Source organism: Eptatretus burgeri, chromosome 2, assembly GCF_056783735.1.
Source record: "Eptatretus burgeri isolate ZD-2024b chromosome 2, Ebu_testis_v1, whole genome shotgun sequence".
Lineage (NCBI taxonomy): Eukaryota > Metazoa > Chordata > Myxini > Myxiniformes > Myxinidae > Eptatretus > Eptatretus burgeri.
Window position 1 is genome coordinate 115,684,944 of NC_140962.1, and position 23,983 is coordinate 115,708,926.

Sequence of the window (23,983 nt, forward strand, 5' to 3'; positions counted from 1 at the left end):
TGGAGCATACAAAAGCTACAATTTCAAGCAGAAAGTGGAGGTTCACTTTGGTAGTGACAAGGTGACATTCGTGCAGCCATTGGATGTCACAAAACCCCTCATAGTCGCGTCCTCAACTGTGACAAAGTTTGCCATGAGAACCGCCGTGAATGATTTATCTGAAGAAGGTGAAAGTTCTGAAGAAGATGAATTGGCCCAGTGCAGTCTGCCTCATCATGAGAACGAAATCCTTAGCTGGATCTTCAGAGTGGGCATAAAGATTTACAGTGACGTAAAACACTCTCCAGGGCATAACATTATCGGTGGACTGAACACAGAAAATGCAGAGCGAATTGTACCTGAAACCCTGTACACGCTTGTAAAGCTTCTTTGTGGTGGTGACAGCACTGACAAGATGGACAATGAAGAAGCGGATGAGACAGATACCAAGAACAAAGTTCTGAGCATCTGCCAAGACATTATTCATGTGGCTTCAGGACACTGATGTCCTCATTCTCCTTGTTGCCTATCAGCCGCATCTCAGTCCCTTTCTCTGGATGAATGCAGGGACACCCAAAAAGCAACACTACATTCCCATTGACTCCATCAATATCCCAGATTCGCAGAGGGAGTCACTTCTGGCATTTCATGCAGTGACAGGTTCAGACAGCACAAGCCAGTTTGCTGGAATTGCGAAGCGCTCTGCATGGGCTGTCTTTCAAAACAACTCCCACCTGTTGAATAACCTAGGCAAAGAGGAAATTCCTGATGAGAGTGTGATTGCAGATGCTGAGTCATTTCTCTGCAGGCTTTATGACGCTCATGGCCAAGATAACTCAATTCAGTGAGTAAGATGTGATCTGTTTCTCAGTCTGACCAAAGCTATTGAGAATCTGCCTCCAACTCGCGATGCTCTGATTCTACACATCAAGCGAGCGCACTACCAGACTTTTGTGTGGAGAAGAGCCTTGGAATCTGAACCACATCTACCTGCACCTGAGAACTGTGGGTGGGAACAGGTCGTCAAAGATGGCAACGAGACATTTCAGCCGCGACTCATGACTGCACAGCCTATTACTGCTTACTGTGTAGAACTGACGACATGCAAATGCCGTGGGTCATGCTCAACTCGACGGTGCAAATGTACACGGAATGGACTGCCTTGCACGAAAGCATGTGGATGCAAAGCCCTTTGTAGGAACCCGTTCAGTGTACAAGCCGATCAATAGCTCTGAAAATTGTACTTGGGTGTTCTCACAACACTTTTCTCTTCTGCAAAGCAACGTAATTTTGTGTTAGAAAGAATCTGACAGCTGTTGAAATAACCTTTGACTGACTGTAAACCCATCTCCATCAATAGTGCTAAACATTTTCTTTTTCACATTTGTTGCTCGTATGTGTGCTGTGTCACGTGATTGGGTTTTCGTATATCATGCCTCACCCGCTAGGGGTGGGAAGACTGTGCTTCTGGTCGCGCAATAAAACGGAGTAGATGCTGGCCCGCGTGCTTCTTGCGTCCCACCGCACCTCGTACACTCTAGTTGGCTGACGAGGATGGTTGAATATGGACTTATGCCCGTTTTCGACGGGGACGACTTCGAATTGTTTTCGGAGCAATTGAAATGCTATTTCCACGCGAACGATGTGGTCGACGAGAGCAAGCAGAAGTCGATCTTGCTCGCTTCGCTTTCGCCGGAGCATTATCGGCTGCTGGGTGATTTAGTGGCACCGAACAGGCCCCGGGATGACGGGCTGTCGTTTCGGGAAATTGTGGAGAAAATGAAAGCACACATGGCGCCGGAGAAGTCATTGCAGCTCACTCGATTCCAGTTCGATCGCCTCTCGAAAGGTACAGAGGAACGCGTCGCTGATTTTGTGGCGCAGATTAAGCATTCTTCCGTGTCCTGCAAGTTCACGGCGGGGGAGCGGCCAGCTCGGCTCCGAGATCGTTTTATTGCTGGTTTACGAGATGCGAAGATGGTTTCAGCGGTTTTACGGCTGAAGGATGAAGCCATTACATTCGACTCGGCGGTCAGCACGGCTACGGCGGTCGAGCAGACTCGCGGGGATGTTCGAGCCATCACCGGCCACGCGGGGTCGCGAGCACCCCGGGACGCACGCACGACCTTCGATGCAGGTCGGACGTCGCCGTGCGGCCGCGCGTGCGGCGGGGTGACCCCGCGGACATGCTTGGGATGTGGAGGTCGACACCTGCACCGTGCATGCCTGTGTAAAGGCAACGTGTGTTTGAATTGTCACAAGGTGGGTCATTTGGCGCGTGTGTGCCGTGGGGCGCCGGCCACCGTTAAGGTCATGGACGGCGATGTGCGAGGCGACTCGGGGCGGAACCAGCGGCCTTTGTTGAGCCTGTTTTCAATTGGCCCGGCGACGGCGCGCCCGATGACGGTGGAAGTCGAAGTGAACGAAACGCCGATCACGTTCCAGGTCGATACGGGTGCAGCGGTGTCGCTCATCGGTGAACAGACCGCGCGTAGACTCAACGGCTTGAAGCTTATCAGGTCAAACCTCACACTGTTCACGTACACCCGCGAGAAGATAACGCCAGTCAGGATGGCAGACGTGTCTGTGCGGTACCAAGGCCAGGTCGCCACGCTTCGGGTGTACGTCGTGCGGGGGAGCGGGCCGTCTCTCCTCGGCCGAGATTGGATGGCCCGCATCAGGCTAGACTGGGCCGCAGTTCACCTTGTGCAACCCGCGCCGAGCCAGTGGGAGGATCAGTTGGAGGAGATTCTTCAAAGACATCAAGGGTTGTTTAGCGACGACCTTGGGAAACTCAAGGGCATGGAGGCGAAGCTCTTCTTGAAGGAGGGGGTGGTTCCTCGGTTTTGTAAACCACGTCTGGTGCCGTATGCCCTGCGGGACAAGGTCAAGGGTGAACTGGATAGGCTGGAGGCCTGTGGAGTGATCGAACGGGTGTCGTGCTCGGATTGGGCCACCCCGGTTGTCACGGTGCTGAAACGAAATGGAGACGTCCGATTGTGCGGGGACTTCAAATCCACGGTTAACCCGGGGCTCAGCGTGGAGCAATATCCATTGCCGTCAATCGATGAAATATATGCACGATTGGCGGGGAGTCAATACTTCACGAAGCTAGACCTACGTGATGCATATTTTCACCTGCCGATGGATCCCGGGAGTAGCGAGCTTTTGACAATCAACACGTGTCAAGGGCTCTATCGATATACCCGACTCTGTTTTGGGATTGCTTCGGCCCCAGCCTTGTGGCAGAAAGCTATGGATCAGGTCTGCATTGGCCTGCCCGCTCAGACCTACCTGGACGATGTGCTCATTGCGGGGAAAACGGCGGACGAGCATCTTGCGAACATTGCCCAAGTGTTGACAAAGCTAGAAGCGTGCGGCCTGCGCTTGAACAGGGACAAGTGCGCGTTCTTCAAGCAGCACTTGGAATACCTCGGGCACATCATCACGCCGGAGGGGCTGTTGAAAGGTCCTCGGAAGGTGGAAGCGATTCAACACATGCCACCGCCTCGCGACAAGACGCAGCTGCGCTCGTTCATTGGTATGGCCCAGTATTACCAAAGGTTCGTGCGCGGGCTCAGCTCACAACTTGCGCTGTTAACGCGGTTGCTCAAGAAGGACGAGCACTGGACTTGGGGGCCTGCACACCAGGCGTCGTTCGACCGCGTCAAACGGCTGCTCACAGAGGATACGGTCCTCGTGCACTACGAGCCTGCGCGTCCGCTCCTATTGGCATGCGACAGCTGGGCATATGGCATCGGGGCAGTGCTCTCCCACAGGATGGACGATGGTTCCGAGCGGCCTGTTTGTTTTGCATCCCGGACCCTGTCCACAGCAGAGCGCGAATATGCCCAGATTGAGCGTGAGGCTCTCAGCCTCGTCTGGGGTGTGCGGAGGTTTCATCAATATCTGCTGGGGCGGCATTTCACGTTGCAGACAGATCACAAACCGCTTCAATTCATCCTGAGACCCGAACGCGGGGTGCCGGTGGTAGCAGCCGCGCGAATACAGCGGTGATGTCTGTTTCTGGGTGCTTACGATTATGATATTCAGTTCCGAAGCACCGAGAAGCATGCTAACTGCGACGGGCTCTCACGCTTGCCGTGTGAGGAGGGTCCAGCTGCGTCTGAGTTGAGCGACCGGGTCGATGTGTTCGCGCTGGGCCAGGTCCAAAGCGGGCCGGTCACGGCCAGGCAGGTCGCGGTGGAATCGGCTCGTGATCCGGTGCTTTCCCGTGTCGTCCAGGCGATTTCTACGGGGAATTGGAGCGATCTGCCTTCGACACCGGCATTTCAACCTTTCACGTCACGCGCAGCGGAGCTGTCGTTGGTCCAGCGGTGCGTAATGTGGGGAATGAGGACCGTGATTCCACCGAAGTTCAGGCAGCGGTGTTTGGATGAACTGCATGTCAGTCACCTTGGCATCGTGAAGACCAAGAGTCTTGCTCGTAGCCTGTTGTGGTGGCCGGGGTTGGACAAAGACATTGAGCAGTTGGTTAAGCGTTGCGCCACGTGCCAGACAGATGCTGATAACCCGCGTCGAGCTTCGGGTCTCTGGCCTGTGCCGGACCGAGCTTGGCAGAGGGTCCATGTATATTTTGCGGGGCCGGTTAATGGCAAAATGTTTTTGATTGTGATCGATGCATTCTCTAAATGGCCGGAGGTTGTAGTAATGCAGCATACATCAGCAAGCATTACAGTAGAGAAACTGCGGACGATCTTTGCTAATAAAGGGTTGCCGGAGATCCTGGTCTCTGATAATGGTCCGCAGTTCATCGCGGGTGTATTTGATGAGTTTATGCGCCAGAATGGTATTCGACACCTAAGGTCCGCACCGTATCATCCTGAGACGAATGGCCAAGCTGAGTCGTTTGTCAAGATGTTGAAGCAGGCTTTGCGCAGGGGGGGTGTTGCACCTGTGCAGACGGTGGTCGATGTCTTTTTGCTCCATTACAGGAACGCTATTCATCCTGTCACGGGTGATTCGCCTGCCATTCGTCTTTATGGACGGGCTTTGCGGTCCAGGCTGGATTTGCTGCGACCTGGAGGGTCGGGGAGTGGGGCGATGTCGCGTCCGGCGCGGCTGCGCGGCTTCGAGGTGGGGCAGCGGGTAATGGTACGCCATTATTTCCACGGGTCCAAATGGGTGCCGGCGGTGGTCTCTGTGGTGCTGGGGCCGGCGAATTGCATGGTGCGGACTGATGGTGGGCATGTGTGGAAGCGGCACGTGGACCAAATGCATGATCGCTGTTCAGCGTCACCCCCCCCCCCCCACACGTCACACTCCCCGGGCCGAACGATGCGGCACCCCCACCGGTAGTATCGCCGGCACCTGACGTTGTGTCGCCGGGGCTGGTTGGGCCGACGCCAAGGGGGTCTTCGCCTGATGCCGTCCTACCCGGGGACGTCGAGCAGGCTGGGCGGTCGGGGGTGGCTGGTGTTGCGGAAAGTGCGAGTCCGGCGAGGGTGTCACCTCGGCCGAGCCGGGAGGCATCTGAGCCTGGGCTGTCTGGTGGCGCTGCCCGTCCGAGGCGGGTCAGGGTGCGGCCGCGGTACTTGGAGGATTAAGAGTGTTGATGGGTTTCAGATGGTCATGTTGTGATTGTCCGTTCATCGTGTGACGGGTCTTTTTTTTTACGAGGGGAGGAGTGTGCTGTGTCACGTGATTGGGTTTTCGTATATCATGCCTCGCCCGCTAGGGGTGGGAAGACTGTGCTTCTGGTCGCGCAATGAAGCGGAGTTGATGCTGGCCCGCGTGCTTCTTGCGTCCCACCGCACCTCGTACACTCTAGTATGTGCATTTTCAATTTCGTCTTTAAGTTGTCAATTATGTGAAAAGTTGTGATCCAATACAAAAATAAAGCACAAAATAGTGTTCCTCGTGTCAGATTACATAGTATTTCACAATCATGACAAATTTCTGGCTAGTACAATCTGCAGTAAGAAAAAGACTAAATCTGATGGCGGCCATTTTGATTACTGTCATGGCGGCCATAATATTCAGATGCAGACTTGGCAACAAGTGGAACTATACTTGGTCATGCCTAGACTCTTCAAAAACACCAGTTGCACCATTCTAACATGAAATCAGCAGCGAACCTATTTTCTAGGCTAGCTACAGATTTTGGCTTCTAGACTAAATACCTATGGATTTTTTTTTAATGCAGTGAAAAAAATTTGTACAAATCACGGGTGATGAAGGCTGTGGTCAAATTTCATCGAAATCATGTGTGTAGTTTCTGAGAAGAAAGCAAATAACTATTTTGAGGGGAAACCTCCCCGTAGACCCCCTTAGGGTCTGATTCTTTTTAATGCTGTGAACAAACTTTGGTACATACCGGGTAATGAAGGTTGTGGTGAAGTTTCACAGAAATTGAGTGTGTAGTTTCAGAGAAGAAGGTGCAAGTGTTTGTGGACGGACTGACTGACTACACACCATCCCATAAGCTCCCTGGAACTATGTTCCAGGTGAGCCAATTAAGCTTCCCAACTTGGATAAGGAGTTTTAAGGTGCATCCACTTGCGTTTCAAGATCAACCCAGCAAGGCAAAGCTGAAGACCAAGGTGCTTTCCAAAGAAGTTAGACAAAGTGGTGGAGAAGCACCGTTCAGGAGAGGGTTATAAGAAGATTTCAAAAAGTCACTCATTATCCCTTTGAGTATGGTGAAATCAATCATGAAGAAGTGGAAGACGTATCATACCACCCAGACTCTACCTAGCCCAACTAAACTCAGCAGCTGGGCAAGCAGGAAACTGGGTAGGGATGTCACTGTAAATCCAACAATGACTTTGAAATAGAGTAATCCCCCGTTTCTCACGGGGGTTACGTTCCAAACCTCCCCATGCTAAGTGAAAATCCGCGATGAATGGACGCCTCCCCCCCCCCCCCCAAAAAAAAAAAAAAAAAAAAAAAATCGACTCGTCTGGTCTGGTCGGTTTGGGAGTGATCGGGTTTGAGGTGCCGGAGATCGACTCGTCTGGTCTGGTCGGTTTGGCAGTGATTGGGTTAGAGGTGCCGGAGATCGACTCGTCTGGTCTGGTTGGTTTTGAGGTGCTGGGTACGAGCACTGCTCGTCCAACGGCGGCAAACCTTTTTCCTTCCCGAAGCATATGTCGAGCACCTTAACCTTCTCCTGGAGCGTCAGGACCTTCCTCTGGCGCTTTGGTTCCTTGCCAGAAGCCTTAGAAGGTGCAGGGCGTTTGGGCGGCATCGTGGGGCTTGGAGAAAAAAAACGTAGAAAATATTCGAAGTTCACAAGCGAAACTTTGTCTCTTGCGTTGTGTGACTGGTCGAGCACCACGCGTTATAATTTATTGCTTACATACTTAATATTTTATACATCATTACCGCGATGTACCGGGGGAATCCGCAGAAAAAATTTGTTACGTTCCAAGGGAAAACCCACGATGAACCAGGGGCGCGATAGGTGAACCGCGATAAAGCGGGGGTTGACTGTATATGCAAAGCTCCATGTCGGAGATGAGGTCAGTGTTCATTCATCAACAATATCCCGTTCCCTTCATGGGCAGGTGGCAAAAAAGAAGCCATGACTCAAAAAGATGCATCGAAAAGCTCGTATGGAGTTTCCAAAATAAATTAAAAAAACATTAACGATACTGCAGGCATGTGGAGAAATGTTTTGTGGTTAGCAAAACAAAAATTAAACTTTTTGGTCTAAATTCAAAGTGTTACTTCTGGCATAAGCCAAACACTGCACATCACCCAGTCAGCTCCATCCCTACTGTCAAGCATGGTGGTGGCAGCATCATGTTATTGGGGATGCTTTTCATCAGCAGGGACTGGCAAGTTTGTCAGGATAGAAGGGACAATGGACGGTGCAAAGTACAGGAGAATCCTTGATTTTTTTTCAAGTCTCATGAAGCCAACAGCATAATAATAGTACAGGAGAACCCTTGATGAAAACCTGCTTGAGTCAGCCATGAATCTGAAACTGGGTAACAGATTCACATTTCAGCAGAACAATGATCTGAAACACAAAGCTAAAGCCACTCTGGAGTGGCTGAATAAGAAGAAAATAAATGTTCTTGAGTAGCCCATTCAAAGTTCTGACTTGAACCCAATTGAACATTTTTGGTGAGACTTGAAGATTGAAGTCCATCAACGATCCCCATAAAACTTGGCAGAACTAGAGCAATTTTCACATGAAGAATGGGCAAAGGATTTCACCATCTCACTGTGTAAAGCTGGAAGAGACCTTCCCCAACAGACTCACAGCTGTAATTGCTGTCAAAGGTGCTTCCAAGTGTTAACTCTTATCCATCCAAGATATTGTTGAAGTTCTGTGAAGCCAGCACTCCCCCGGAGCAATAGCACCCATCATCTCGTGAACCCAAGACAGTTATTTCATTTGTATTCGTTTAGTTAGCCCTTTCCACATGTCTAGTGGGTAAATAGGACAAGATGTGTTGCATAGGGCTTTTAGTTAGGTCTTCAATACCCCAATTCTTCGAGTGATTTTACTTTACTTTACCTCGAACCCCGAGTCTGCAACAATATTCTAGTTTTGTATTTTCAATTAAATTTCTCAAATTTGTCGAATTTGTTTTCCACTTGGAAGTTGTGGGTTACAATATGTAAATAAGGGTGGGAAAAGTCTGATTTAATGCAATTTCATTCCAGGCTAAAAGACAACAAAAGGTGAAAATTTTGAAAGGGGGTGTTGACCTTCTATAGGCACTGTATGTGTTGCAAATGTGTTGGAAATGAGTTCATACAAGTTATTTTTAGCTCGCACACCTGACTCTAACCATCCTCACGCACCTCACAGGGCAGACACTCCTTCACGTCCTCTATTGAAACCCTTATAGGTGGTGGCGTGGGGGTTGTGGCACCTCCTGGAGGCTTGGAGAAGGGCACACCACTTCCAGTGCCATAATCCTTTTGCTGTGGCTATCACACAATCTGCCTACCCAGTGCAAGCTGTGTTTTGTTCCACTCCCAATGTAGGGTCCAACCGCAGGGAGTAATAAAATAATAATAATAACAACAACAACAGAGGGAGGAGGAGGAGAATATAGGGTATGTGGGATATTGTTGCCAGTCCAATACAGGATACCCAAAAGTTATCACATGACCACACGCATACAATCAGGACATACACAAGTGTGCATGGTGTTTCACAACAGCCCAATAATAGAGTTCTCCAGTGCTTCCCACATAAGTGTATACACACATGCATGCATGTACACGCACACACTAAGAATAATAAAAATAAGCATAACACCACAAAAAATAATAATGACATTCCACACAAGCACAAAATACTGTTGCGGGCCGGAGGTCCGGTGGCGAGAACGACCGCTAGGTGGAGAAAGTTACGTCGTCTCCCACCAGACTTCCGGAATTGTAGGCCGTCGCTCACGGATAATTCCATGAGGCGGCGGATCGCTTAACCAACATGGATGCCAATACCTCACCTCCACCGCGTCGCGTAGGGTCTTTTTGTCTAGAACCAATTTACCTAATTAACCACGCAGTGTCGTCTACTGGGGAACCACGCCCTCGGTACATCTTGCCCGAACCGGATCACACTACCAACTACGTTTCCGGTTCGGATGCAGCTGAGCAGACCCGCCAAGAACGTACCGGCTTGGATGAACAGATTATCGGGTATAAAAACCCGGCTAAACTCAGATCCGAACCATGCTGGACCAATGAAGGAAAAGACTAAAACGAACTGGGAACATTTCTAATAATGGTTTATTTACAATCAACTTACAAAAGGACTCAGACTTATTGCAGGATATACAGGCAAGATTTACAATGAACTAACACTTAAACAGTTCCACTTAAAGACGGCGCCACACACTCAGACGAAAATAAACCCAGGTGTATTGCAAAGAACCCCCGCAGCCAGAGAGGGAGGTGAGCTGAGGTCACAGTTCTTTTGGGGTACCTAACACATTGGAGGGAATGGATGCTCCGTGGTGCGGCACCTGCCAGTGGTCGTGCAGCTCGGCCCACAGCCATACGCGCGGAGACCGTATCCGCTCTGCTCCACCCGGGCTCCTTCGCGGAGTGTGAGATGGGGATCAGGACCGCCGACAGGACCCACGAGAGACCCGGTCAAGATCGGGCGCCATCAAATCAACGTAACAGACGGGCTGCCGAGGCGAGACGTGGGCAGACCCTCCGAGTCACGACCCTAATTCTTTCTTTGGCAACCCGCGACTCCAACCACTGTCTCGCTCCAACGCTGCTTCTCTCCAACCTCAGACTCCAGCTAACACGGCCAACCCACACAGAATTCTCTCTCTACCCTCTCAGGATGGTGTCGCAATTTATCTCCCAGCCAAGGACTCTACGCTGAGGATAGCTTCATAATTTATAGATCTCTCTCAGCGGGGAGGGGCCTTGGTGAAGCTGATGCCACTGTCCGCCCTGATTGGACAGGGCCTCCATGGGTCCACCATTTCTGGACGGGGTTTCGCCCCCCCACCCACCACCACCACCACCATGCGTGTCTGGACTCATCAAGAAGCCACAACACAGATTTTGCCCTGGCAAATGGGCCTATGGATACAGCAGGTGGACAGTGGATCGTGATGGGGGATGGGATATAAAGATTTATTATCCTAACTAAAAAAACATCGCAACGCACCTCTTCAATTTCCCACTATACACGAGGAGGGAATCTGTCTACACATATACTTATCGGCATAACTAACTTTGGGTCAGCTGTATGTTTGAATGCATACGGTTCCTGGAATCGTAACAATACAGTGGATTATTGAAGGATTTGGATCAAAATATAGAGATATCAGGGCCAAAGCAAAAATAAAGTGACAATTTGGGACAAAACTTAAAAAAAAAAACTAATGGATCAACATCTTCACTCCTTGTTGTGTCAATAAGTTGGTTTTTGTTAAAATTCTGACTACTTAACCTTTTGTTTGCCAGTACTGTATCTGCACTGACACACTTTGGGAAAAAAAAAAGTCACCTGTCAGGATCTGTGTTGATCCCAAACACCAACTTCTTTGAATCACAAACTTTGCTTGCAGCCAGTAAGAAAGTCCCATCACCTGCATGAACAAAAATATTCATTATTTAAAATAAGAAGTGCTTGCATGCATACAGGGACAAGCATGGACACACCCACACAAACATATCAGGATGCCGAGTCGGAAAAATGAAACATAAATACACAAGTATGAAATACAGACAAACACACAAGTAGTCAAATTATATTTGAACAAATGTGTCACAAATTGGCTTTAAATGTTTTTCGCATACCCCCTGCAGATATCACAGCATCAGCCCAGTGCACATCATCTTCACAGTAGTCTTGCCTTTGCACCTTTCTGACTTCTGCACCATTTGTTCTAACACACCAAGAGAGAGAGAGAGAGAGACCCAAATTGGGCTATCACACGGTCACCAAAATTGTTGATTAGCAATGCACACAAAAGTCAACCATCCAACCAGTACAATAAGTGCTCTCACTAGCACCGATTAGCTGCACACATTCCCCTCAACACTCTTCCATAGCACCACACAAATAAATGAGAACGGCACTCAGTCGAGCGCATATCTCCGCCAGGCTGAACAGTTTGCATTTTGTATCCAACCGATAGCCCGGATCCGGACTTTCACCAAAATCGAATCGATTCGTCCTCGTTACACATTCAACATGTCCACCGAGTTTCATCCGAATCCGTCTGCAACTTTTTGAGATATCCTTTTCACAGACAGTCAGACAAACAAACAAACAGACAGGGCTGAAGACATAACCGCCACTCACCTTCGGTGGCGGAGGTAATTAGTTGTTCCATGTCAAAATATAAAGCCAAAAGTGCCCACATCAATGTATTATCCTCCCCCTCTCCCACACCGCTGCCACAATTTCCATATTACACTGCCTCCTTTCATTCTCCAAGCAATAACTGCCCTCAATACCCATATTATACCAACATCCCTCACACCCCCCTTCTTCTTCTTCTTCTTCTTCTTCTTCTTCTCCTGGATTGCAAACAATCTTGCAAGATCTCAAACGAGTTGTATATTAGTCACACAAGACAGACCTGTATTTCACTTATCACCAATCAAAATAAAATGTATCTATTCTGTCATTTTACAAACATAATTTTTGTGTTGTTCATCTTCAATGATCATCCACTCTCACCACATCACTTGGTAAAACTCCAATACCTTGGTACAGCACCAATTTTGATTAGATCTTCATTAGCTGAAATATTTAATCAAGACTTGAAATTCCCAGTCACGTGAAGAAACCCAAGTACGTATAGTATTCCTTTTTTGGTTTCTCTTTTATTATTCTCCATGTACACTGGGCTGCACACATAACGAATGCCCATGTACTGTGTGGAAGAAAAAAATAATTACATTCATGTACTCTCAATTATATTCACTTGTTGCTGGTATTTTTTTTTTTTTAAATTGAACACAGTATGAAACGAGAAGGGCACTCGGTAGAGCGCATACCTCCGCCACGTAATGCCTGATCCACGAGAACACATCGGTCCCAATACATTTTTGAAATACCATGCCATACAGTACTATATCGTTTTTGGTCCTCTCTCTCAATGGCGAAGAATCAGTTAAAAAATTAAATAATTCTCGTATCCAGATCCAGAATTTCACCAAAATTGAATCAATTCGTCCTTGCGACACACCCAATCTGTCCACCAAGTTTCGTCCGAATCCGTCAAACAACTTTTTGAGACATCGTGCTATATATCATTTTTAGCCGAATCTCTCAAAGGTGAAGAATCACTTAAAAATTCTTGTCGGCAGATTCGGATACGGATCTTCACCAAAATCTAATCAGTTCGTCCTTGTCACACACCGAACCTGTCCACAACTTTTTGAGATGCCCTGTACACAAACAGACAAAGGGGTGAAAACATAACCTCCTTTACCTTCGGTGGCGGAGGTAACAAGGTCTTACTTTTGTACTGGAGTCAAATGACTGTCAGTAAATCCTCCCCCTCCCCAACAGTCTTTTGACCTCCAGCGATATCGATGAATCTACAAGTAAAGTAGAATTCTATCTTACTAAATCTTATGTGCTTTTATCTCACTGAAATACATATAACCAAGACGAATATCTCCAATGTTTAAATGGAACTGCCCAGCTGCTGAAGAGAAGAACGCCTTGCTGCCACGCCATTGTCGAGTGGAAATCAAATAACTCCCGGAAGGCTACTGCAATGGAGGCCTTGCTGTCTGAAGAAAATTAAAATTCTCTATTGGCTTTTGATGGCAAAGGCATTGCTAGCTGCATGAAAACAGGCCGGGTGTTTTGAGAATGCATGTTCAAAGTACTGAGCTCATGTTATCCCTCCACCCACTCTCTGCCTTTTCTCCCCAAAGTTATCATCCTTTCTTCAAGGCTGACCTCGCATTGAATCTGTAAATTGGTGCCACGAGTATGTCTATTCTCCCCTCCCTCCGGAAGTGGCCATGTGTTGCAGTTCTTTTGTCTTGTGCCTGTCGGTCCTTCCCATAGTTGAATTGCCTAATGTCTCATCCTCCCGTGTTGTGCCTGTCAAAATAGTATAAAGGAGATTACTGTGTGCAATTTTGAGTAGAAAGAGGATGCGTTTGATATTGCTTGTGCCTTGCTTTTCTTCTTTCTCCATGCGCATGTTTGTTGTTGTTAATAAATGGTCTCAGACTCCAACAGAGAAGAACTGAATTCTTCCACAACTGTTTTATGATGCAAATGTTTTCGCAAATTTGCATTTTGTCGGATCAGCTAGGTAGATTTTGTTATATTGTTGCAAGTCTGCCATTTACCAACCAAGCATGGAATAGCAGACGTGGATCCGGTGAGTGAGGCTCAGAAAAGATAATTAATTACTTGCTTGTGAACCTCGACACTTTAATGCACAGTAAGGAATTTGCACCAAAATACTGTACATTAACACAAGAAGAAAGCACATGGAAATGCAAAGCCCATCTGCATCCACTTTGGACTTAAACTAAATTTGATGAAAACAAGGACAATAACAGCTCGGGAGAGTGCAAAACCTCCGCCGCCAATACTGCGAGGTCACTCAAGTGAACCTGATATCCTATTCATTCCATTTGACGTCAACAGTGCTCACAGAGTTATAGTTTGCAACTTTCCCTTTTACATACTCGATTCACTAGTCATAACTAGATTCCTTGAGACAGAAATTGATTTTACGTGGGTATATCCACCTGAAGTTCCAAAATCAGCCACAATTATAATTTTGGCATGTTTTTTGTTGGAAATCACTTATAACATGTAGAAATGCAAAAAAAAAAATTCTAATTTTTTTTCAAAATGGCCGCCATAGCGGCCATATTGGATTTTGGACCAAGTCCAAAATCTAATGGCATGATCCTTGGACCACACATAATCCCCCCACCAAGTTTCGTCGAAATCCGTCAAGGAGTTTTTTCCGTAATACTGTTCACAAACAAACAAACAAACAAACAAACAGAAAGGGGTGAAAACAGTAACCTCCGATCTTCGATGGCGGAGGTTAAAAATATTTTACGCACACGCACACACACACTCTCTCCTACTGTGTGGGGGATGGGCTAGTAAGTTGGTTTGTAAATGGAGGATGAAACAAAATGCACAAATAGGTAGGTTTACAACAAATAAAATGATCATGAACACGACAGAACTCCAAAATCAAATCCAAGGACACAGAGGCTGAGACAATGGCCAAGCAAAATTACTCGTCCTCATCTACCTACAGGTTAACCCTTAAGCTGGAAAGTGAGGCTCGAAGACAAAGGCATATTGAAGGCGAAAAGGGGATGACATGCGTCACTGGCAAGTGTGTCGTTGAATGAACTTTGGGAGCAAAACCTTCAACGGATTGGGGAAATCCTGCAACAATTAGCCAGGGCAGAGATGATGTGTGCACTAGGGAGATCGTGATTTCCTGCAACAGCAAGTCCTGCTAGTTCCAGGATGGCAAGGATGGCCGACACAGCTCACGGTGCAGAATTCAGATTGTGTCAGATTGTGGCACGGAATGCATGCGAATGTGGCAATTTTCAGGCAGAAGCGTGTGTGCGCTGTGTTGAACATATATGTGTTGAACGTGTACCAGACTCGGTGGTGTAATAGTTGGAGTATCCGCTCTGAGTCTGGGGAGGTGTGGTTCAAACCCTGTCCGAGACTTTAAAAAAGAAAAAGAAAAAAAACAAAAGCCTTCAAAAATGTATGTGCTGCTTCCTTATTTGATGCTCAGCCTTTAAAAGAATAGAGCATGGATAAAGAACGCTGGGAAGGCAATAGCAAATCATCCAGTATAACCCTTGCCAAGAAACTGCTTCAGCAGCAGGCCAGGTGAGCCGAAAACAGATATTTCCTTCAGGCAAGAGGACAGTATGTGCAGAGGAGAGGGCAAGAGCAGCGTTTTCACAGAGATGACTGTGGAAGGCATCACAACTTGGGCTGTTGCTCGTCCGCACACATTGGTGAAAAAGGGGTGAGCCATGCACTGCTCCCTGAAACTAACTATTGACTGTGCCATGATGCCAATAAGGTTATCCAATGAAGGTGATGCAAGTGATCATAGCTTGAGAAAGGGAAGGTAACAGGGGTGCACTGTTACGCATTGTGTTTTTAAGACGTGAATGTATGCTAGTGTGGAAGTGTGACCAGAGTTGAAGATTGAGCAGTTAATGTAGATTGAAAGCAAGCTTGGCTTCGACGGCAAGGAACTGTTGCAGTTTGTGGTTGAACAGCAAGATCGGGAGAGAGAAGAAAGATCCCAGGCACGATGTGCTAAGATTAGAGGCTCAAATCGAAGGGGAGGTCAGAAGATTAGTGCCCAAAGGGTAAAACGTTGAGGCTGAAATGGACCCCAAAAGGCTTGAGGTTGAAGTTGAAAATGAAATGGAAAGCGAGAGGGAAGATACTTAAAGTTTGAAGTTGAAGTGGAGATGAAGCGTCCTGAGATACTGAGTGCCCAAGTAGGTAGTCCCCCAGAGAGTATGAATAACGATATTGGCAAACTGGAGATCCAAAGCTCCCTGCATTTGTGAAAGGAGAGGATGATTTAAAGATACCTACAGAGGTTTGAATGTTTCCAAGTATTGGGTGGGGCAGGGAAGGATAGTGTAGAGGTAAATTACATTGACACACACACACACTCTGCGGTATATATATAAATGTACTCAAATTTGATTGTGTCTGCCTATGTGAGACAAATATATTATAGCTCCGATAAAGCAGCTGCTTTCTGTTATAGTGACTGGGTAAGAAGGTTGGAATGTTATCCACCCTGGGAAAGAGGTGGAGTGACTGTTCACTGAAACTGTTATTTGCTTTGTATGCTCCATGAGTAGTCGACCCTTGCTTTCACTCTGTTATCAATTTGGACCTCGAGTAAGATGTTTATGCTTTTCCCCTGATTGGTTGAACTCTGACTCTCTTCTTCCCCTACCTAAGGAGAGCCAAAAGCAGTTTATCTTGTTTTTCTTATTCCTTTACTGTTAAGATGCATTCCTTCTTACCCTTTCCACCCCACCTATTCCTTCACTGGTCCATATAAAAAAGCTCTGACTTAGCATAGCAAGCCAGAGGGATCTCGGCACTGTTTGTGTGTGTCATCCCTCTCCACATACTGTATGTGCAAATAAAGACTTGAGCTCTGGTGCATCGAAGCTGAAGCAGAGACCGGGTTTCTTCAACAAAAGGCTACCTACTCAATGCTCTGTTAACTGGCAAAGCACTTGATGTGCATTTCCTGCTGTCAATTGCAGTGGCTGTTTATTATGATTTGTTGAAAGAAGCTCTTATGAAGAGGTATAAGACAAAGTTCAGGAGAGTGAAACCAGAGATATGGGCGTACTCGCCAACTATTTTTAGGGAGGGGGGGCTTCAGATTTCCCCAAATGATGGCTACGTTGCCTAAAATGTACACTTCACTGGCACGCAGATGCACTCCAGTTGTAGCACAACCCAAGACGACCCTTTCAAAATTACGTCATTTCGAAAAGGCCTTTGTGCAATGCGCTATGCACGCCTTTTTGGGAAACCCCTACCCAAACAAAACGCAACACCAGCCATTGCATGGGGTGATTCCCTCTTTAATCATTTTAAACACTTTTGGGCAAACTAAATAATCAAAATGAGGGCAATTTCAAAATGGTTACCGAATAATAGCTCTACGGCAACACAAACAGCTGACAAACAAACATCCGAAATCTCTTCAATGAACCGCCGCTAAGAAGTCCTGAGACATATCTTTTCCGGGAGGGGGGAGACATAGCTCCCCCCCTCCCCCCGAAGCCCGGTGATAACATACTGTACCTGCTCACAAAGTACCGGAGTCGTGGACGGTTTCCGCGAAAAGTCGCACAGCCTTCCATTGACGTAATCCGGCAACCTGAACAGCCAATCAGCAAGCCATTGAGAATCCTCAAGATCAGTTCTTCAGAGGTTCCAGGGCTCTGTGCAGCTTCCTTGTCCTGCCATAACATGCTGGCGATTGCCCTACCATCAGCCATTTGTGTTTCTGCATACGTGTGATTGCGTAACACGCATTCAAAGATGGAAATGTGTCATTTTGAAAGTGCTTGAGGGCAGGCGAAGCCTCGGGAGTCGGGCAGAGCTGCCACTTGTATAATAAACTCAATTTGTGTCGTACTTTTGCTATTATTTTAAGCCCAAAAGGATTACGACTGATAATTGCAAAAATAGTCAAATATATGAATGAATGTGAGTTTTTACATCTCAGGCTGTCGTTATTGTCATATTTTATCATCTCATGATATTTTGTCAGAGTGATATTTTTATGCCCGTATTATTAAAGCCACGGTGGCTTTGGGGGGCCAGATTTCGAGCCAGAGATTGGAACTGGTCCGGAACATACCTGGACGGTTGACTCATGGCCCATAAAGAGGGGTGAAACAAGCAAAATTCAATGCAAAGCAAAGATTGCAGAAATATCAAATGTCACTTAATTTTACTTGGTGCTTCAAAACGTAATCAATTACATTGATTCGAGTCAGTTAGTGATGACTCTTACGACGCTTTTTTAAATGCAAAATGGTGTCCAAAAAAATAAAATAAAATAAACTCTGTGAACAAGGGTGATGTTCAAGTACTTGGGTTTTACCTACTCACACGAGTTACTCGAGTAATTTGGGTACCAAGCCTTTCCAGCTGGATAACCTATTTGTTATTCTTCTGTTTCTTCTACATTATCATTCTTGTACTGTAGTACATTATTGTACCGACGTTATATATATATATATATATATATATATATATATATATATATATATATTTTTTTTATTCATTTTCTCTGCAACCACTTGTCGGATTGACACAAAATATTCACCATAGGAGCGACTACTCGTGGAGATCACAATAATAATTATTTTGACATCATAGGTTACATGGTATGGCAACCATATTGGACTAAAACCAAAAAAAAAAATTGGACATTTTCTCTGAGACCACTCAATGAAAAAAAATTGAAACTTGGCACGTCAACAACCCATAGGTTGTGTCCCTTCGACCCATAGACACGGATCCTACTCCTCTCTCCCAGAACATCTCCAACGGGCTTGCGACTCAATGTGTGCGGCATGGCCTTATCAGGGGAGTCTGTTGGGGTCGGCGGCGGGCATTCCACCGGCAACCTCAGACTCCCGACTTGACTGGGACTAGCCGTACGGTCAACCGCTGGATCATTGTGAGCTTTGCGCCGCCGGCCCAGCAATTTCAGTAAGCATTATGCAGCACACTCCTTTGGGCAGATGGTCTTGCCTGCCATGTCAATGAGGCAGATCTGGTGGACTGGATCCAGGCGCTGGGTCACCGTTCGATGCTGAGGACCAAAATCTAATGGCATGATCCTTGGACCATACCCAATTCCCCCACTAAGTTTCGTCGAAATCCGTCGAGGAGTTTTTCCGTAATACTGTTCACAAACAAACAAACAAACAGGCAGTCATAGACTGGTATTTACGAAATCGTCAATTTGACCTCTGATCTTGTCTAATAAAAGCTGTCTCTCGAGAAGGTAGCGATGCAAACCAGAAGTTTCTACGATGATTCTGTACCAAACCATCAAAAATCGTAACGTCGACCGAAGCAAAAATCTCCATTTCTCCATGCATTTATTTAATATTATTTTATCAAAGTCACAAAACCGTAATATTCGGCCATCCACCAACAATCTTTACATAATCCGACGGCTTAGCGAGTCAGGCATGCGACGATAACCTTTATTAGGATAAAAAATGATTTTAAACACCATCTTTATCGAAAACACTAACAGCGCGCACACGCAAAACCTTAACGTAACTTAACGACGCGTCTTCTCGAGCGCACTGCATCATGGGACGACCCGTGACGCGTCGAGTGAAATATTTTTTATACAATCTTAAAACGTCTCCAAAACATCCGATTTTTACCAGAATTTCGACAACCGAGTTTTAAGCATCCTCAGCGATCGCAAAAACCGAAGACAAAATTAAAATTGAAGTTAAAACGAACTCGTAACGTCGAGCATAGCAAAAATACTCCATTTCTCCACGTGAATTTACGGAATTATGTTTGACCTCACTGTGACCTTGACCTTTGACCGATTTTGACCAAAATCTAATCAGCGCTAGCCATCACCCTCGTGAATCACGTGGTGTAATTTGACATTGGTAGCTTCTTCCTTTCTCGAGTTACCGTGCCTACAAACAAACAAGCAGTCACAGACTGGTACTTACGAAATCGTCAACTTGACCTCTGACCTTGTCGAATAAAAGCTGTCTCTGGAGAAGGTAGCGACGCAAACCAGAAGTTTCTACGATGATTCTGTACCAAACCATCAAAAATCGAATGTTTTGGATGTTTGACCTCACTGTGACCTTGACCTTTGACCGATTGTGACCAAAATCTAATCAGCGCTAGCCACCACCCTCCTGAATCACGTGGTGTAATTTGACATTGGTAGCTTCTTCCGTTCTCGAGTTATCATTTTTTGGATGTTTGACCTCACTGTGACCTTGACCTTTGACCGATTTTGACCAAAATCTAATCAGCACTAGCCATCACCCTCCTAAATCACGTGGTGTAATCTGACATTGGTAGCTTCTTCCGTTCTCGAGTTATCTGTACCAAACCATCAAAAATCGAATATTTGACCTCACTGTGACCTTGACCTTCAACCGATTTTGACCAAAATCTAATCAGCACTAGCCATCACCCTCCTGAATCACGTGGTGTAATTTGACATTGGTAGCTTCTTCCGTTCTCGAGTTATCGTACCTACAAACAAACAAACAAGCAGTCATAGACTGGTACTTACGAAATCATCAACTTGACCTCTGACCTTGCCTAATAAAAGCTGTCTCGAGAAGGTAGCGACGCAAACCAGAAGTTTCTACGATGATTCTGTTCCAAACCATCAAAAATCGAATGTTTGACCTCACTGTGACCTTGACCGTTTTTGACCAAAATCTAATCAGCACTTGCCATCACCCTCCTGAATCACATGGTGTAATTTGACATTGGTTGCTTCTTCCGTTCTCGAGTTATCCGTACCCAACCATCAAAAATCGAATATTTGACCTCACTGTGACCTTGACCTTTGACCGATTTTGACCAAAATCTAATCAGCACTAGCCATCACCCTCCTGAATCACATGGTGTAATTTTACATTGGTAGCTTCTTCCGTTCTCGAGTTATCGTGCCTACAAACAAACAAACAAACAAACAAGCAGTCATAGACTGGTACTTACGAAATCGTCAACTTGATCTGTGACCTTGTCTAATAAAAGCTGTCTCTCGAGAAGGTAGCGACGCAAACCAGAAGTTTCTACGATGATTCAGTACCAAACCATCAAAAATCGAATGTTTTGGATGTTTGACCTCACCGTGACCTTGACCTTTGACCGATTTTGACCAAAATCTAATCAGTGCGAGCCATCACCCTCCTGAACCACGTGGTGTAATTTGACATTGATACCTTCTTCCGTTCTCGAGTTATCTGTACCAAACCATCAAAAATCGGATATTTGACCTCACTGTGACCTTTGACCGATTTCGACCAAAATCTAATCAGCACTAGCCATCACCATCCTGAATCACGTGGTGTAATTTGACATTGGTAGCTTCTTCCGTTCTCGAGTTATCGTGCCTACAACCAAACAAACAAAAACAAACAAACAGAAACGGAAGGCATCAAAATATTTCCGAAATCTAAAGATTTCGTAAGTTACAAACAGAAACGGAAGTCATCAATATGCTTACGAAATCTTTAGATTTAGATTTCGAAATCTATAGATTTCGTAAGTAACAAACAAACAGACAGGGGTGAAAACAGTAACCTCCGTCCATCTTCGATGGCGGAGGTTAATTATAACAGCAATGGTAACAGTGTCTATCATAAAACACATGAGAGTATCACCATGACGTTTGTAACCTAAATTGTCAATGAACGTGTGGATGCAAATTCCTCCAAAATTAGCATAATGTGTTCAAGGGTGATAAAAAGATCAAAAAATGTTGCCAATTAAACTTGATTGATAATTAACTTTAAAAAGTAAAAGTTTTTAGCATGTAGCACAATGTATTGTTATAACCCTTGAATGGGAAAGGTATTTAAATACAACATGCTGATTTCATCTATGTGCCTGAACATGTATCCATTTTTAATAATGTACATTGGCCTTTCAAATAATCTTTAAATCCGGAGAATATAATCATCCATTTGGCTTATTAAGGGATTCTTTTATAAATAATTACATAGTGGTTTCTGAAAGTCTGACTGGAAGCAGGAGGCTAGCTAGCTTAAATGGAATGTGTGAAGGTCATGTCCAGAACTCCCATCAACCTTCAGGTCATAAATATTCCCCAGCCCTTTGAATTTAAGCTGACCTCCGATTGGCCGCTGCGATAAGGCTACGAGTGATCTCTCCTCTGAACCCCAAAACGTCAGCCTTGGCCCCATTATGTCTAGAGGATGACCAGACATCAACTTCCTGAATAATATACTCAAATTCAAAGTCTCCACCTAACAGCAGAATTCAGAGGAAGCACGTGTTGCTTGCTTGTGTCACCTCTGGTTCTCCAAATGCGCATGTTTTGTTTTAATAAATGACTCAAATGTACAGGTGGTTTCACACTGTACTAAATGCAGTCTTGTTTGAATTTCATGCACGAAGTTTGTGAGAATGGTTAACCGCCTTGGAAAAGTGACTCAATAAAGTCGACCGGAAAAACGTACACCAATTCGGTACATGCTTGAAAATTATGGGACAGAATCAATATGTGATGTTGACAGGTGGTTTAAGTGGACAGAAGGGGATAGAAAAGGGTACTTCAGAAAAGAGTAGGATTGAGAATCGCAAGCTAAAGTGTACCCTCAGACAATTGATGAAGAAGTAATTCATTTTGAGGAAACCCCTCCACTTCCCAGATGACGAGTAATGGCTGTGACCACTTTGCTCTGGTGTGGGATCATAATGCTAAATTCAGTTGCCAAGAAGGCAAATCTGATTGAAGGAAACCTCAGATCACTCAACAAAGCATGCAAGTGTGCAGACTGAAGCCCAAAAAACAGATAACACCAACCTCAAGAAAACAACTTTCAAACTGGTCTCCTTCCTGAAAAATTTGGTGACACCTTTCTGAGTGTCTCTGTAAACTGCTCCATCTCCATCCCTTCCCTCACTTCAAATGGCACCTCAGCAGACAATTCATGATAAGGCCAAATGCTTCATTTCCTGATTGGTTTCTAAATTTTGTCCTCAACCCCACGCTCTCTGTAAATACCCCACATAAAGCATACCCAATAGCTCCTGGACTCTTTTTCACCCTAAAAGGTGAAGTAACTCGCAACCTCAACTGATTCTGCAGCTGGCCTGGACGGCATCAGCGCATGTCGTTAAAAAAAAAAAACCTGCTCTGCTGCTCTTGCACATCCTCTGCCCTTTTCACCATATAATTTGCCCAAGGTCTTCTTCCATCTGCTTCGAAGTCAGCAAACATCAACGCATTACAAACTACAATGGCATTCTTCATGCGATATGCCTTCGCCCACATTATTACATCATACTTGAACCAAGTTTGATTTAAATCCCTTCAGCTGTTTGAGCATCACATTTTACCTGACATGCCCTTTAACAACCTTTTGACCTCTTGATGCCAAAATTTAATTAGTTCATATTTGCATAATTATATATACTTCAATCGAGTTTGATCAAAATCCCAAAACTGGTTCACAAGTTAGCGTGGTCACAGAATTTTTAACCAAATGGGGCATCTGACCTTTGACCTCATAATATTCGCAGTTCATCTTTACATCATTATTCATACTTTTGTCATATCTGACTTGGATCCCTACAGCCGCTCTTAAGTTATCACAGTGAGGAAAACCTATCACGGTTGCACAGACGGACGGACGGACAAACCCAAAAACAATGCCGACGCGACAAAGTCGTCCTGGGGAATAAATAAAAAAAGAAGTTGCAAAAACCAATACCCTTAACTACCGACCTATTAGCTTACTTCCAATAAGTATATTTTCAGCTTGCTATCGCTTGCCAAGCCAGCCATTCCTTATCAACGGTTTCAAATGGAATGCTTGAGTGCTTAAGCCACTTGGCGAGCTCTCTACAACAAACTCGGTAACTGAACACACCCCTCACATGTGGGGTCTAACCATGTGCTGGTTCACATGCCTGAAATTTTCCTAAAGCACTTTTTTCCCCCAGGTGCGAGTTATTTGCGTGAAAATATGGTACTCATCTCCTCTTGTTCATTATCCATTCATTCTTCATTGCTTGTTACATTCACTTATTGTCCCACTGTCTATACATTTTCTTTCCTCCTTCCAGCATTTTCTTCCTACGCTTCCAGGAAGACGAGTCTTTGTTTTCAAAAAAAAAAAATTTAAAATAAAATGTCAAAACAAAGATATTAAAATTACAACAAATAAATAAATTGACGATTAACACACAAATGAGCAACTTGGAAGAAAAAAATAAATTGTGGCAACTTGATGCAAGTCTGCTATA

At 45.6% G+C, this 23,983-nt stretch overlaps 1 protein-coding gene across 1 annotated transcript in view; it reads right to left on the reverse strand.

Moving 5' to 3' along the window:
• Nucleotides 1-23,983, reverse strand: part of NADK2 (NAD kinase 2, mitochondrial) — a 96,427-nt gene that overhangs the window by 64,422 nt on the left and 8,022 nt on the right. Inside the window, 2 exon segments of the mRNA XM_085870860.1 lie at nucleotides 10,943-11,024; nucleotides 11,236-11,324. Of these exon segments, the coding sequence (XP_085726986.1) occupies nucleotides 10,943-11,024; nucleotides 11,236-11,324 (171 nt within the window).